Below are 13,229 nucleotides of genomic sequence, written 5' to 3'. Positions count from 1 at the left end.
AATGTCTTCTTATGTTGATTTAGAAATGATAAAAGTCTTCTTTATATTTCTTAAATGGGAACAGGCATAGTTATTTGGTTAAAGAAATGGCTTCCTTGTTGATAGCTGTTATTTGATATTATCTCAAACAATCAGGTATTATTTCCTACAGTGACTATAAGTCTTTACTAAAATATTATGTTAATGGGTATTATTTTGGTGTTAGATTTTAAAAAGGTTTTTAGACTACTTTCTTGTTTGAATCATATTAGAGAGATAAGAAGAGTATAAATCCAGGAGTTATAAGATTATGCATTTATGTGTGTGTGTGTGTGTGTGTGTGTATGTATCAATACAGAAAGCAAAAGAGAGAGAAAGAAAGACAGTTAGAAAGATAGATAGATAGATAGATGGATAGATAGATAGATAGATAGATAGATAGATAGATAGATAGATAGATAGATAGATAGATGGATAGATAGAGAGATAAATAGATAAGAATCATTAACTAAACATTATAGACATCAGTCTCACTGGTTCAGAAGGGGCTGAAAAGACCATGGATCCTACCCCTTCTTACAGATCCAGCAATTAGAAAAGATACAATGAATAAAAGAACAGATTGACTGATAGATTGACATATTGATAAGAAATAGTTAAAAATCAACATCATGTGTGTGTGAGTATACATATATATATATATATATATATATATATATATCATTTTTCAGTAAGAAAATTAGACAATATTATGGTTTTTGCAAGGGTAAAGTGGGTTTTAATAAGTCCATGTTACCTGGCCATAGATTTCAGTTACAAAAAACTCAATCATTTTTTTTACAAGACATTGTTATATTTTTTCATTTTCCTTTGTTATACTTACAAATCTGGACGAGTTGTTATTACGGACAGTTTTGGCATTGCCATATGCCTCTAATACCGGGTTAGCTTGGATGATCTGGTCCTCAAGAGAACCCTGTTTTGTAGACGGTTATTGTTTTGTGTGTAAGTTTTGTAGGGTTCATCAGTTACGAAGGAAGATGTTTTTTGAAGGGTAATTTTTTTGTGAAGGTTTGGAAATCACACGAAAAAGAGAAGAATATGTTAGACAGGGAAAAATTATAATGGAAAATATTTAGTTAAAAAAAAGTGCTGTTCAGCCATCAGTAATATCTGTGGAGCAGAAAATCTAAGGAGATTGAAGGGATTTTTTTTTCTAAGGTGGGTAGAGGTTATGGAATGAGCATTGCTATTCCTTTTCAGTGAAGCTCTTCGAAACATGTCACATGACTATTTAGAGAAATATGAATTTGTATCATTGGTCAATTGAGAAATTTGAGAAGTAAAAACAATATGTACAAGAGTCACAGTGGACATTATTGTTTGCTATTTTTCTTTCATATATCATTGTCCCCCCCCCCCCCCACACCAAAAGACCCTTTTCTTTTTAAATCTTGTCTGTTAAAATTGCAAATGCTTGAAATTATGAAGAATCAAAGAGCTTCAGAGAATTGTTATACATGAATACATACATATATACATACACTTATATATATATATATATATATATATATATATATATATATATATATATATATATATATATATATATATATACATACACACACGCACACACACACACTTATACACATATGTATGTATTATAAATACACAGACTTCAAAAAAGATTATTATTACTATTATTAATATTATTAAACAATATCACGTGTTATACAACAGGACTCATAGTGACGTAACATCTGTGGAGGTGACTGGTTAAAAGACAAACAGACAAACACAGAGAGGAAACAGAAGTTATAATATGAATATATATATATATATATATATATATATATATATATATGTTTAGGCTAGAAAGGATCTAAAGAGAAAGGAAAAGAGAATGGTTAGATTAATGTAGAGATTATTGGATGAAAAATTTTGGGGGTTTTTTTTCACGTAAATGACAGGAAGACAAAGATAAATGGGAAAAAAATAGTTTGGCAGGTTAAAAAATTGATGATTTGCTAGTATTTAATTGTTATTGTTATTATTGTTATTATTATTGTTTGTTAATTTTTTGTTATTATTATTGTTATGATCATTGTTATTATTATTGTTATTATTATTATTATTATTATTATTATTATTATTATTATTATTATTATTGTTAATACTATTACTAATATTATTTTTGTTATTTAGTTGTGTCTATCATTTGGTCCTCTGTAAATATATACATAAATATATGTATATACACAAACACACACCCACATACATGCACACACACACATATATATATATATGTATATATATATGTGTGTGTGTGTGTATGTATGTATGTATGTACACAAACATAATATTTATATATATATTTTCATTTATTGAATATTTTTATCCAATATTTCTCATCTGCAAAGTTTTTGACTTCAAGTACTTCTTGATTGGTCAAATCATGTTTGTCAAGAAAAAAAATTCAAAAGAGCAGATGATTCACCATTTCTTTCTTTTTTCTTTTTTTTTTTTTTGAGGACATTAGCCCACGATTTTGGTCAAGTACTTACGAATCTAGATGAGTTGTTATTACGGACAGTCTTGGCGTTTCCGTAGGCTTCCAATACTGGGTTAGCTTGGACAATTTGGTCTTCCAAGGATGTCTACATTTCGGTTATTACAGTTTTGGAGGGTGAGTTATTTTAGTATTTAGATTTGTTGATATTGGTATTAAGAGTTTAGGGTTTCATAAGATATAGTTTAAAAAAATATTTTTATGGAACACCAAAGAGGAAATAAATTAGGGAGGGGATGGGTGTAAAGAGAGAATGAAAGAAAAGAAAGGAGAAAATTTTGGTTAGACAATGTATAGAGATAACATTCTTTTATTTGATAACACAGTGAAATAGAGAGTGAGATTGATAAAAAGGATTGGAATGAGAGGAAGATAGAGAGAGAAGGAAATAAGGTTGAATGGGAGAGGGGTAGGTGAGTGACACACAATATATATATATATATATATGTATATATATATATATATATACAAGGTTATCTGTAAGAAATCATTATTATTATTATTATTATTATTATTATTATTATTATTATTATTATTATCATTAATTTTATTATTTTTTGTTATTATTATTTATTTTCAGTTGATGTATCTTAGATGCAAAAAGAATCATACCTTTTCATGTGTTCTCATACCCTGTGTACCACTAATTATATTTTAATATAGATGAACATAGCTATTACTACTACAACTATCACACATACACAGAAACGTGTGTGTGTATATGTGGGTGTGTGTGCGTGTATTTTTATATATATAATGTATATATATGTAGTCTTGAGTTACAAAAGCTATCTTTGTCATCTTTCAGTGACAAATTTGAGAGTGACATCTTCACTGGCTGAATATAGGAGATAAACATATGTAATATAATTCATAAAGTAATAAAAAATGTATAAAATGGTAAACTTTAACAAGAATATAAACTTGGAAAATGACTAATAATTGTTCATGTTTCCTTATCTTCATATTTTCCAAGTGATGCAAGAAAAAGAGTGTAAATTAACACTCTGCATAATCTTAATATTATCTTTGTCTTTTCATGCTTTTAATGTCAGAGATGGTCTCTGATTAAATGTAATAGTTGCAAGTACATTGTTGCATCTATATCTAATATATATGCATGTTCCTGCATGTATGCATACATACATGCATGTAATGCTTTCACAAATATATTAGCAGTGTTATAAATTACAGGTATTTTATATTTTGTCAGTTTTGAAGAGAGTTTTAAAAGAGAATATGCATATGTGTGTGTATGTTGTATATATATATATATATATATATATACATATGTAGTTTTAAAAAAAGTGGTTACTTTTGATAGAGAATTATTAGTTTATCATACAATTTGCTGTTTGTAGTAGTAGTAGTAGTTGTTGTTATTATTATTATTATTATTATTATTATTATTATTATTATTATTATTATTGCTGTTGTTGTTTGGTTGGTTAACACAGTTTGTGGGTAGATACATGTTATGAGGTTCAGATTTTTGAGTTGAGAGATATAACTGTGGTTACCATCCACAGTTGTGGTTATTATTATTATTATTATTATTATTATTATTATTATTATTACCATCATTATTATTATTATTGATAGAGGCAGTATTATTGTTATTATTGCTGTTGAAAAGTGGAGTTATTATTGAGAAATGGAGTTATTTTCATGGTAGTAGTACTCACTGTGGTTGTTATTATTATTATTATTATTATTATTATTATTATTATTATTATTATTATTATTATCAATATTATTATTACTATTATTATTATTATTGGTATTATTACCATCATCATCATTATTATTATTAATATTTTTGTTATTATCACCATCCTTATTATTATTAATATTATCATTATTATTATTATTATTATTATTATTATTATTATTATTATTGGAGGTGATATAGTTGTTGTTGTAGGAGGGAGTTATTATTATAGGAAAAGGTCAGAGTTATTGTCTTGGCAGCTGTATTTGTTGTGGTTATTATTATTATTATTATTATTATTATGATTATTATTATTATTAATTAATTAATTAATTATTATTGTTGTTATTCTTCTTCTTATTATTATTATCATTGTTGTCATCATCGCCATCATTATTATTATTTATTATTAATTATTATTATTATTATTATTATTATTATTATTATTATTATTATTATTATTATTATTATTATTATTTCTTCTTTTTTCTTGCATATTAGTTTCAGTTTGCTAGTGTGGCATATCCACTTGGGTGGACCACAATCACTGTGTACTTACGAAGCGGGAAGAGTTGTTGTTACGGGTAGTTTTGGCATTACCATATGCCTCCAGTACTGGGTTACACTGGACAATCTGATCCTCAAGGGTACCCTTCTTTTCGTCTTTCTAGAATTTTGTGAATGGGAAGGTTTGGGGTTTTTCAGATAGATTGAAAGAGGAGTTTTTTGAGCGGTTGAGTAATAATTTTGTTTTGTTGGTTTTAATTTTAGTTTAGTTTATTGTTATCATTATTATTATAATTTTTATCATTATTATTATTTTATTTTAAAGTTTTGTGTTGTTATTTTTTAAGGAAGTTTAAAGAGGAGTAAATATTTTGTACATTTGATAAGTTTTGAGTTTTAGATGAAACGAGTTGGAATTGATTTCATTTGTTGATGTTGAATAAAAGATTTTTTTAAAAAATAAGATAAGGAATTTTGTTTAGAAAAATTTTTGTGTTGGGGAATTTTTGAAGGAGACAGGGAGAAAGATAGTGAGAGAAAGGCAGGCAGAGAAAGAATGATAAAAGAAAGCAAAGAAAAAATGTGAAAATTTGTACAAGTGAATTTTTAAAGATTGTAATAAAGCAAAAAAATAAAATGAATAATAACAACTAAGACAAACATATAAAGAAAGATTACACAGTTAACTCTGAGTATAAATAAATATACAATTCTAATGACAAGCACGGTACATAATTATAGATACATATATTCATATATACATATATTCACATACATTTATAGTCAAACATCACAGTACAAACATTTTGTATCTTAATATATATTTATGCATGTATGAAGAGTCTTCTTTGGCAAAACTCTGAAATCACTACTACTATTCATAATGTGTATATATATATATATATATATATATATATATATATATATATATATATATTGTGTGTGTTTGTGTGTGTGTGTGTGTTTGTGTGTGTGTGTGTGTTTGTGTGTGTGTGTGTGTTTGTGTGTGTGTGTGTGTGTGTTTGCATATACTGAACAGTAAGTTCATTTTATTTCTGTTAGATAGATTTTGAGTATTTTCCTTTTATTTAATTAAACAGTCTGGTGACTTTAATTATATATATATATATATATATATATATATATATATATATATATATGAGCTGTGGAGATAGTTTTCTATTTTACTTTGTGAATTCATAGCTAAGAATAATCTCCATATGTAGGGAGAAATATCCCTACAAAATAGAAATGTCTGGGCAAAAGACCTAAACTGTTGATGCACTTATGGCCATCTTCAAATGTTGTTTTGTATTAATATCAATGTCAGCCTTCCATTCACAAGAATTATGCCCATAACTGACCTCAACCCTTATAAACATGCATTAATAAGCATTAGTATTTCAGTTAGTTGTTGAGCAGTTAGATTAGCTATTTTCTATTCAATTATATTTACCCCACCCCTTATGTTAATTACACCATTACTTGTGATATTTCCCAATACCCTCCTAATATGTTTTCTGATGTTAAGAAACCTTAACTCCCTACCTAGGAGTATCAGCTATGCACATAATGTGAATGCTTGAATGATTCCATAGATATAACACTGCCCCTTATAACACTGCTGAAAGTGGCCACTACAGACATTTTCTATTGCTTTCAAATGAAGGCATTTTGTTCACTTGTTTCAAGATTGTGAACTGACAGAATATATATATATATATATATCCATATATATATATATATATCTTTGTGTGTGTGTGTGTGTGTGTGCATCAAGGGAAGTATCAGTGTATTTGTTCTGCCTGCAGAATGCAAAATTTTATTATAATTATTATAATTATTATTATTATTATTATTATTATTAATTTGGTAGTCTTAATGTTATTGCATGATTTCATTGCACAGCTGAACATGTGTCTGTGTACTTGGGTATATACAGTGTTTTGGTTTTAATTTTGGTTTTCCATTGTAACGATGACAAACACAGCTACAACAACAAAAAACAATCACAACAATAACAACAACAATGACAAAAACAACAAAACTTCCAAAATACAAAAATAAATATACATAGAATATAACAAAATGTCAAATGACAAATTTAATACTAATATTACAAATAATATGACTATCATGTGAAATTACTGCATTTCTAAATAGAAATAATTGCTCATCACAATAGAATCCAAAAGAAAATGATTGAATACAATATTCCTAGTCTAATTTCAAATGGAAGCTGAAAAGCACTAAACCACAGTTTTCAGTTTGTCTTAAAGATTAATAAAGAAATAAATTTTTCATTTGATATGCATCTCATATATGTTTGATGATTGATATTCAGTGTTAAAACCAGATATTATGAAACTTGAAGTAACCAGACAGATTGATAGGCCCGTAGAATGTATAGGCCAATTGCTATTATTTATCAGAGGAAGTACAGACAATTAGGCATGTGGTTTAGGTGTTTCTGCTGTACAGCGCATAAATCCAAGTGTGTACATGTGTATGTGTATATACAACACATAGACACACATAAATATATATACATACATTAATATATACAATGTATTCAATGAAATAAAATATTACAACATAGCATACATAATAATAAAGATACAATACATATGAAGAGCAACAAGAATATACATATATATATACATACATACATACATACACACAAACACACACACACACACACACACACATATATGCATATATATACATATATATATGCATATATATATATATATGCATATATGTATATGCATGTACATACATACATACATATATATATATATATATATATATATATATATATATATATATATATATATGTATGTATATATATATATATATATATATATATATATATATATATATATATATATATATATATATATATATATGTATGTATGTATATATATATATGCATATATGTATTTGTTATAGAAACTGTAAGTTGTGGTAGAAAAAATTAAGGAGCTGTTATCACATTTAAGCAATCTGGATAAGGGAGATGATTTGTGCAGGATAATTTCCTTTTTTTTAAAATCATAGATATGTGTGGTTTGCTGGCTATTTACTCACAGAGATGGCTGGCTACCTATGTACATAAACAGGATAACCAACATTTGACATACATAATGGCATTCATAGAGTTTCTTTTGTTAATATAAACATACTTCAGCGCTGGAAATTTATTCTTTACCTTTATTGGGTTTGTATTAATTTCCAGGTCTAAGAGAACACCTGTCTAATAAGTAGACGATTGTGAAAGGGCAAAGTGCATATAGATCTTACAGTTTCTAAATATATGTATATATTCTTGTTCTTTTTATATATAAAAATACAATTTTGAAATTTAAAAAATTATTGAAATGGGAAAATAATAATTGAAGAAAAGAGAATTATATTCAAAATACATAAATAATTAAAAAGGGGGAAAAAAACAGGTTAATATGTATTTTAGAGGTATAAATTTTGTTATTAGAAACAAATGAGAGATTAGAATCACACGGTATATGTCTAGAAATTAAAAATCTGCATATTGTACTCCAGCATGGCCAGAATTAAAATGTTTTCAGATGAACTGAAGCATTTATCATGTATCAGTGGCCAATAGGATAACTTTAGAAGTGACAGAGTCTAGGCAGACATGACTCTATGTAGTATGTGTATATCCAGCAATAAGACACATTAAACTGATTGAAATATAGTATTGCAATGAATATTGGGAATATATAAACACAATATATATATATATATATATATATATATATATATATAAACTCTGACGAAGTGAGCATGTAATTTTTATGTCAGGCTAGGTTTATATAGTTATATAATTCAGCCTTACTGTCTTTACTGAAACACAGGATAATAATTATAATGTTTTCTGATTTAGGTACAAGGCAAACAATTTTGAGGAGAATATTTACTTGATGACATTGACTCCAGTTTTTGATTGCTACTTTATTTCATTGGTCCCAGAGGGATGGCAGATAAAGACCACTTTCATATGATTTAAACTCAAAGCATTAAGGTTTAGAAAAGTTATTGCAAAGTCCTTTTTGTCAAATGCTCTAATAATTGTGGCTCAAAATCTCAGATCTTAAAGCATTGGTGAGTATTGTCCTGTATATTTGAGTGATCCCATCATTCAGTTGGGTATATATTTTTCTATCTACAAAATTGAACCTACAAGGTCTTGATCAAACCAAGATTACAGGTCCAATATTGAGATCAAATGATATGGAGACAATATGCAGATATATATACAGTTAACTCTCGTACTCTTTCCAGTTGTGAGTATACTGAAGATGTCTACAAAACAAAGGGGAGGGAAAAGAAAGAAAGAAAGAAATGAAAGACAAACAGGAGAATGTGGTTAGCAAAAGGAAAAGAAAAAATTTGGTTCTTAAGGGACAGTTAATATTACAATGATTATTATTGTTGTTACGATTAATTTATTATTTGGGGAATCTGTAAAAACTAGAAAACAGTTAGTCGGAGGGAAAAAGAAAGTTAAACCTTGATTGATGAACAAATGTATATGCTTAACATCAAGGTTTAAAACAAAACAAATCACTACACATTCTTACACTATCATACATCTGACTATATATATATATATAAATATATATATATATATATATATATATATATATATATATATGTATATAATATATATACACACACATGTATATAATATATATGTATATGATATATATATGTATATAATATATATATATGTGTATAATATATATATGTATACAATATATATATATATATATATATATATATATATATATATATATACATACATGTATATATATATATGTACATGTATAATATATATATATATATATATATATATATATATATATATATATATATATATATATATATATATATATATATATATATATATTTTTCCCTTCAAAATATATCAAGGACAATAGCAAGAAGGGGTTACAGATAGGGAAGAGATAACATCTACTACTACCATAAATTTATGTTATCATTATCTTTTGATGGATAAATGAGGAGTCCAAAGGTATTTATTTCCTCATGGTCCTTTTTGAGGGCCTTCAAGCCTGGGGAGTAGACTGAATGATCACATGACCTGCTACAAATAACCCCATTGACTTTTAATACAACTGGGACAAATTATATGGTATAGCTTATGTAGGATACACAATGCCTTAAAAATAAATAAGGTGAGATGGTCATGGTTCGATTGTCTTTAAGTATAGGGCTGATTCATCAAAGTGAATCTCTGTGGGCTAATTAACAATAACAACAACTGCATCAAAAAACAAGAGTGGCTGTTCCTCTCATAATGACCCTTTTTCTATAAACCCACAACCAAACTATCACCCCTGTGGCTGTTTTTTCCCTTCCACTACTATCGAGCCCACTACCCCCCCCCCCCCCTTCGACTCCAACTGACTAGAATCAGCCACCTATTCCTTTATTTCAAACCTTAGCTAAAGACATGGGCCCATCTATCTACATTGCCACCATAGTTGTGCTGCTGCTGTTGTTGTTGTTGTTTAACCCTTAGGTCATCCCCATGACACACCAGTCCTATATCAAAGACAATGAAGATGTAAATCTAAAATATTTGCCATTTCAGATTTAAGGATTACATCAAATTAAATATTCACATCTCTCCTTCAGTTATTAAAGCAAGTAAGGGGGAATTTGAGAGAGAGATTTTCCTACTTATTTTTCTTGGCAGTAAATATAGGAGATAACTCCAGGCATATTTCAGCCTTTCTGGACTTCATCAGAGAATAATAGATTTCACTGTAAAAGCTCAATTATTGATAGTAAAATCACTAAATATATGCACAATATCATATATAAGGGTTGGTGAAATTCCAGAAATATTCAAAGACTAAATTGCTCAGAAAAGCCATCTGCATTATCAAAATAGAAAATAGCTAATGGTAACTAAAAGAGATGTTGGACAAGTCACATTAATTGTCCCTCACAGCAGAAACCTCAATCAATTAGAAATTTAATGACACACACACACACACATATATATATATATATATATATATATATATATATATATGGGGGGTGGTCTCTTTTAATAGTAGTGGAGATGTAAGACATTAGTCATAGAATAAATAAATGGATGAATAAGTAAAACAGGAAAAGGGCAAAGTCTCTTCTTTTTTGAAGAAATGAGACAAATGCAAAGCCCATAAGGGTCATCTCAGGGATGCTATCTGCTTGATCTAGAGTTGAACATTAGTATAAAAATACTCTTCATACGCACGTGCATACACAGATACATAATGTGATATAAAGACAGTTTATATTAAAATGAAAAGTAGATCACAACAAAGGTAGGAAAAATCTTGAGTAGGAAAATAAGTGGGAGGAACCACACAAGAGCATCATGCTGAAATATTTCGCTCCGTAAAGCTACCTTCTTCTCTTCATCATCCTTCTTTTTCTTGCCATCAAGAGTAGCAGCAACGAGGGCAAAGTACTGGATGACCTTTTTCGTGTTCTCAGTTTTACCAGCACCAGACTCGCCACTGTAGTGATGTGGAGGGTTGTACAAAGTGTATACAAAGAGGGAGAGAGAGAGAAAGAGAGAGAGAGAATGTGTGAGTGATGGTGAGCGATTGCAACTGATTGTGTGTGGCAGTGTTAGATTGTCAGATATATATATGTATATATATATATATATATATATATATATATATATATATATATATATATATATATATATATATATATATATATATATAGTGGTGACATGTTAATTGAGAAAGTGAGACCACAACAAATATTTGTGGAATATAAATTGCATTCACAACTGAATCACACTATTCACTACTTAATTTTAGCACTTATCTTGCTTGGAAATGAGAATTTTTAAGGAGTTAAACTGTGTGTTTAAGTTGTGAATTAATTAAATATATATGTAGATGAGACAAAATATACAGTTGCATGGCAGAAGAGAGAATAAGGCATTAATAATTTTGTGAAAGACAAAAAAAAACAGTTGCAAATGATTTTTTTTAACAACAAAATATTCCTTCTATATCAATAAAAACAATAACTGTAAGATTTGCAGCCACAATAATAATAATAACAATTTGATACACCATTAATAACATTAATATTCATATCAACACCAATATGTAGAGAGAGAGAGAGAGAGAAAAGAAAGAAAGAAAGAGAGTGAGACAGCTTATTAAATAGATTGAAATGCGTCAAATATGAAATTGCTTGACAATCAAAAAGACAGTCTTTCTATTTTTTTTAACTGTCAACAAGTTGGAAGAGGGTTCACTTTTTCATTAAGACATCTTTATAAATATGCATTACCATCTATAATGAAATTGTTTGGATTTGAAGAATTTTCTGGAATATTCAGTGTAATTTTGGTAGAAATATGTAGTTTAATGTGTGCCCAGAAATTTGTACATTTGTTGTGTATGAATATATTGGTTTGAAAATTTTGGCAAAAAGCCAGCAATTCTGGGGATTGGGGTTAGTCAATTACATCGACCCCACTGCTCAACTGGTCCCTATTTTATCAACCCCAAAAGATGAAAGGCAAAGTCAACCACAGCAGAATTTGAATTCAGAATGTAAAGATGGACAAAACACTATTAAGCAATTTGCTTGATGTGCTAACAATTCTGCCAGCCTGCCTTATATATATAATAAAGGATAAAAATCATTAAGACTTTTCTCAGTGACCAACATATAAAAGAGACCTATTAAGGTGAATTCATATATAGAGATTTATAAGGGTATAAAATACAATTATAATTAAGGGCATAGAAGGTTCCATGCCTATAGGAATGGAACCCTTTATGCCCTCAATTATATTTGTATTTTATGCTAGTATAAATCTCTCTGTATGCATGTATGTATGTATGTATGCTTTTTTTATATGTAATTGCCAGACTTTTCTTTTTCCATCAAACGTTATTAATAGGTTTAACATCACTACCTTTTAAACAAGCAATTCCCATTTAGCACATGTTCTTCGAAGGTTTTGATATATATTGAATCATTATCAATTTTTTTTTTCTTGGTGAGAAAACAAAGTGAAAAATAAAATAACAAAAAGAAAAATATAGAAAGACAAAGACAAAAAAGGGGAACAGTGAATCACCTAAACATTCATTTGTCTTTTCATGATATGCTTCTAAATTTTGAACATGGGAACTTCATGTTTACTTCTGGTTGCCATTTGAGATTTTACAAACCTAATTTTATATTCACATTCCTTCTATATATATATATATATATATATAAGAAAATGAGATGACAAAGGAAAAAATGGTTACATTATAAACTCTATTAGCTTACATCTGTTTCTGCTATACAATGCAGTGCACTCTTTGTTGAGTGCCTAAAAGCATATGTATGTAACTGTTCCCTTTTCTTTCTTTATATTTCAGTTTTTATTTTCATTAT

The 13,229-nt window shown here is 27.9% G+C and overlaps 1 protein-coding gene across 50 annotated transcripts in view; it reads right to left on the bottom strand.

Annotated features, from left to right (window-relative positions):
- Nucleotides 1-13,229, bottom strand: part of LOC106872354 (uncharacterized) — a 99,135-nt gene that overhangs the window by 66,034 nt on the left and 19,872 nt on the right. For 19 of the 50 annotated variants that reach the window (XR_016238997.1, XR_016238993.1, XR_016238995.1 and 16 more), the window contains 2 exons: nt 11,215-11,326; nt 863-955 (listed from right to left, as the gene is read on the bottom strand). Coding sequence is in view for 28 of the 50 variants with exons in the window: in XM_089345494.1 (XP_089201620.1) it covers nt 863-955; nt 11,215-11,326 (205 nt within the window). In the remaining 22 variants the exon portion in view is untranslated. Of the gene's footprint in view, nt 1-862; nt 956-2,543; nt 2,637-4,818; nt 4,927-11,214; nt 11,327-13,229 lie in introns of all 50 variants that reach the window. The other 31 variants (XR_016238988.1, XR_016238986.1, XR_016238987.1 and 28 more) reach the window with 2 other exon arrangements.

This window comes from Octopus bimaculoides, chromosome 29, assembly GCF_046866305.1.
Source record: "Octopus bimaculoides isolate indiv1 chromosome 29, ASM4686630v1, whole genome shotgun sequence".
Taxonomy (NCBI): domain Eukaryota; kingdom Metazoa; phylum Mollusca; class Cephalopoda; order Octopoda; family Octopodidae; genus Octopus; species Octopus bimaculoides.
The sequence above is the reverse complement of the archived record's forward strand: the minus strand, read 5'-3'. Positions and strand labels throughout refer to the sequence as shown.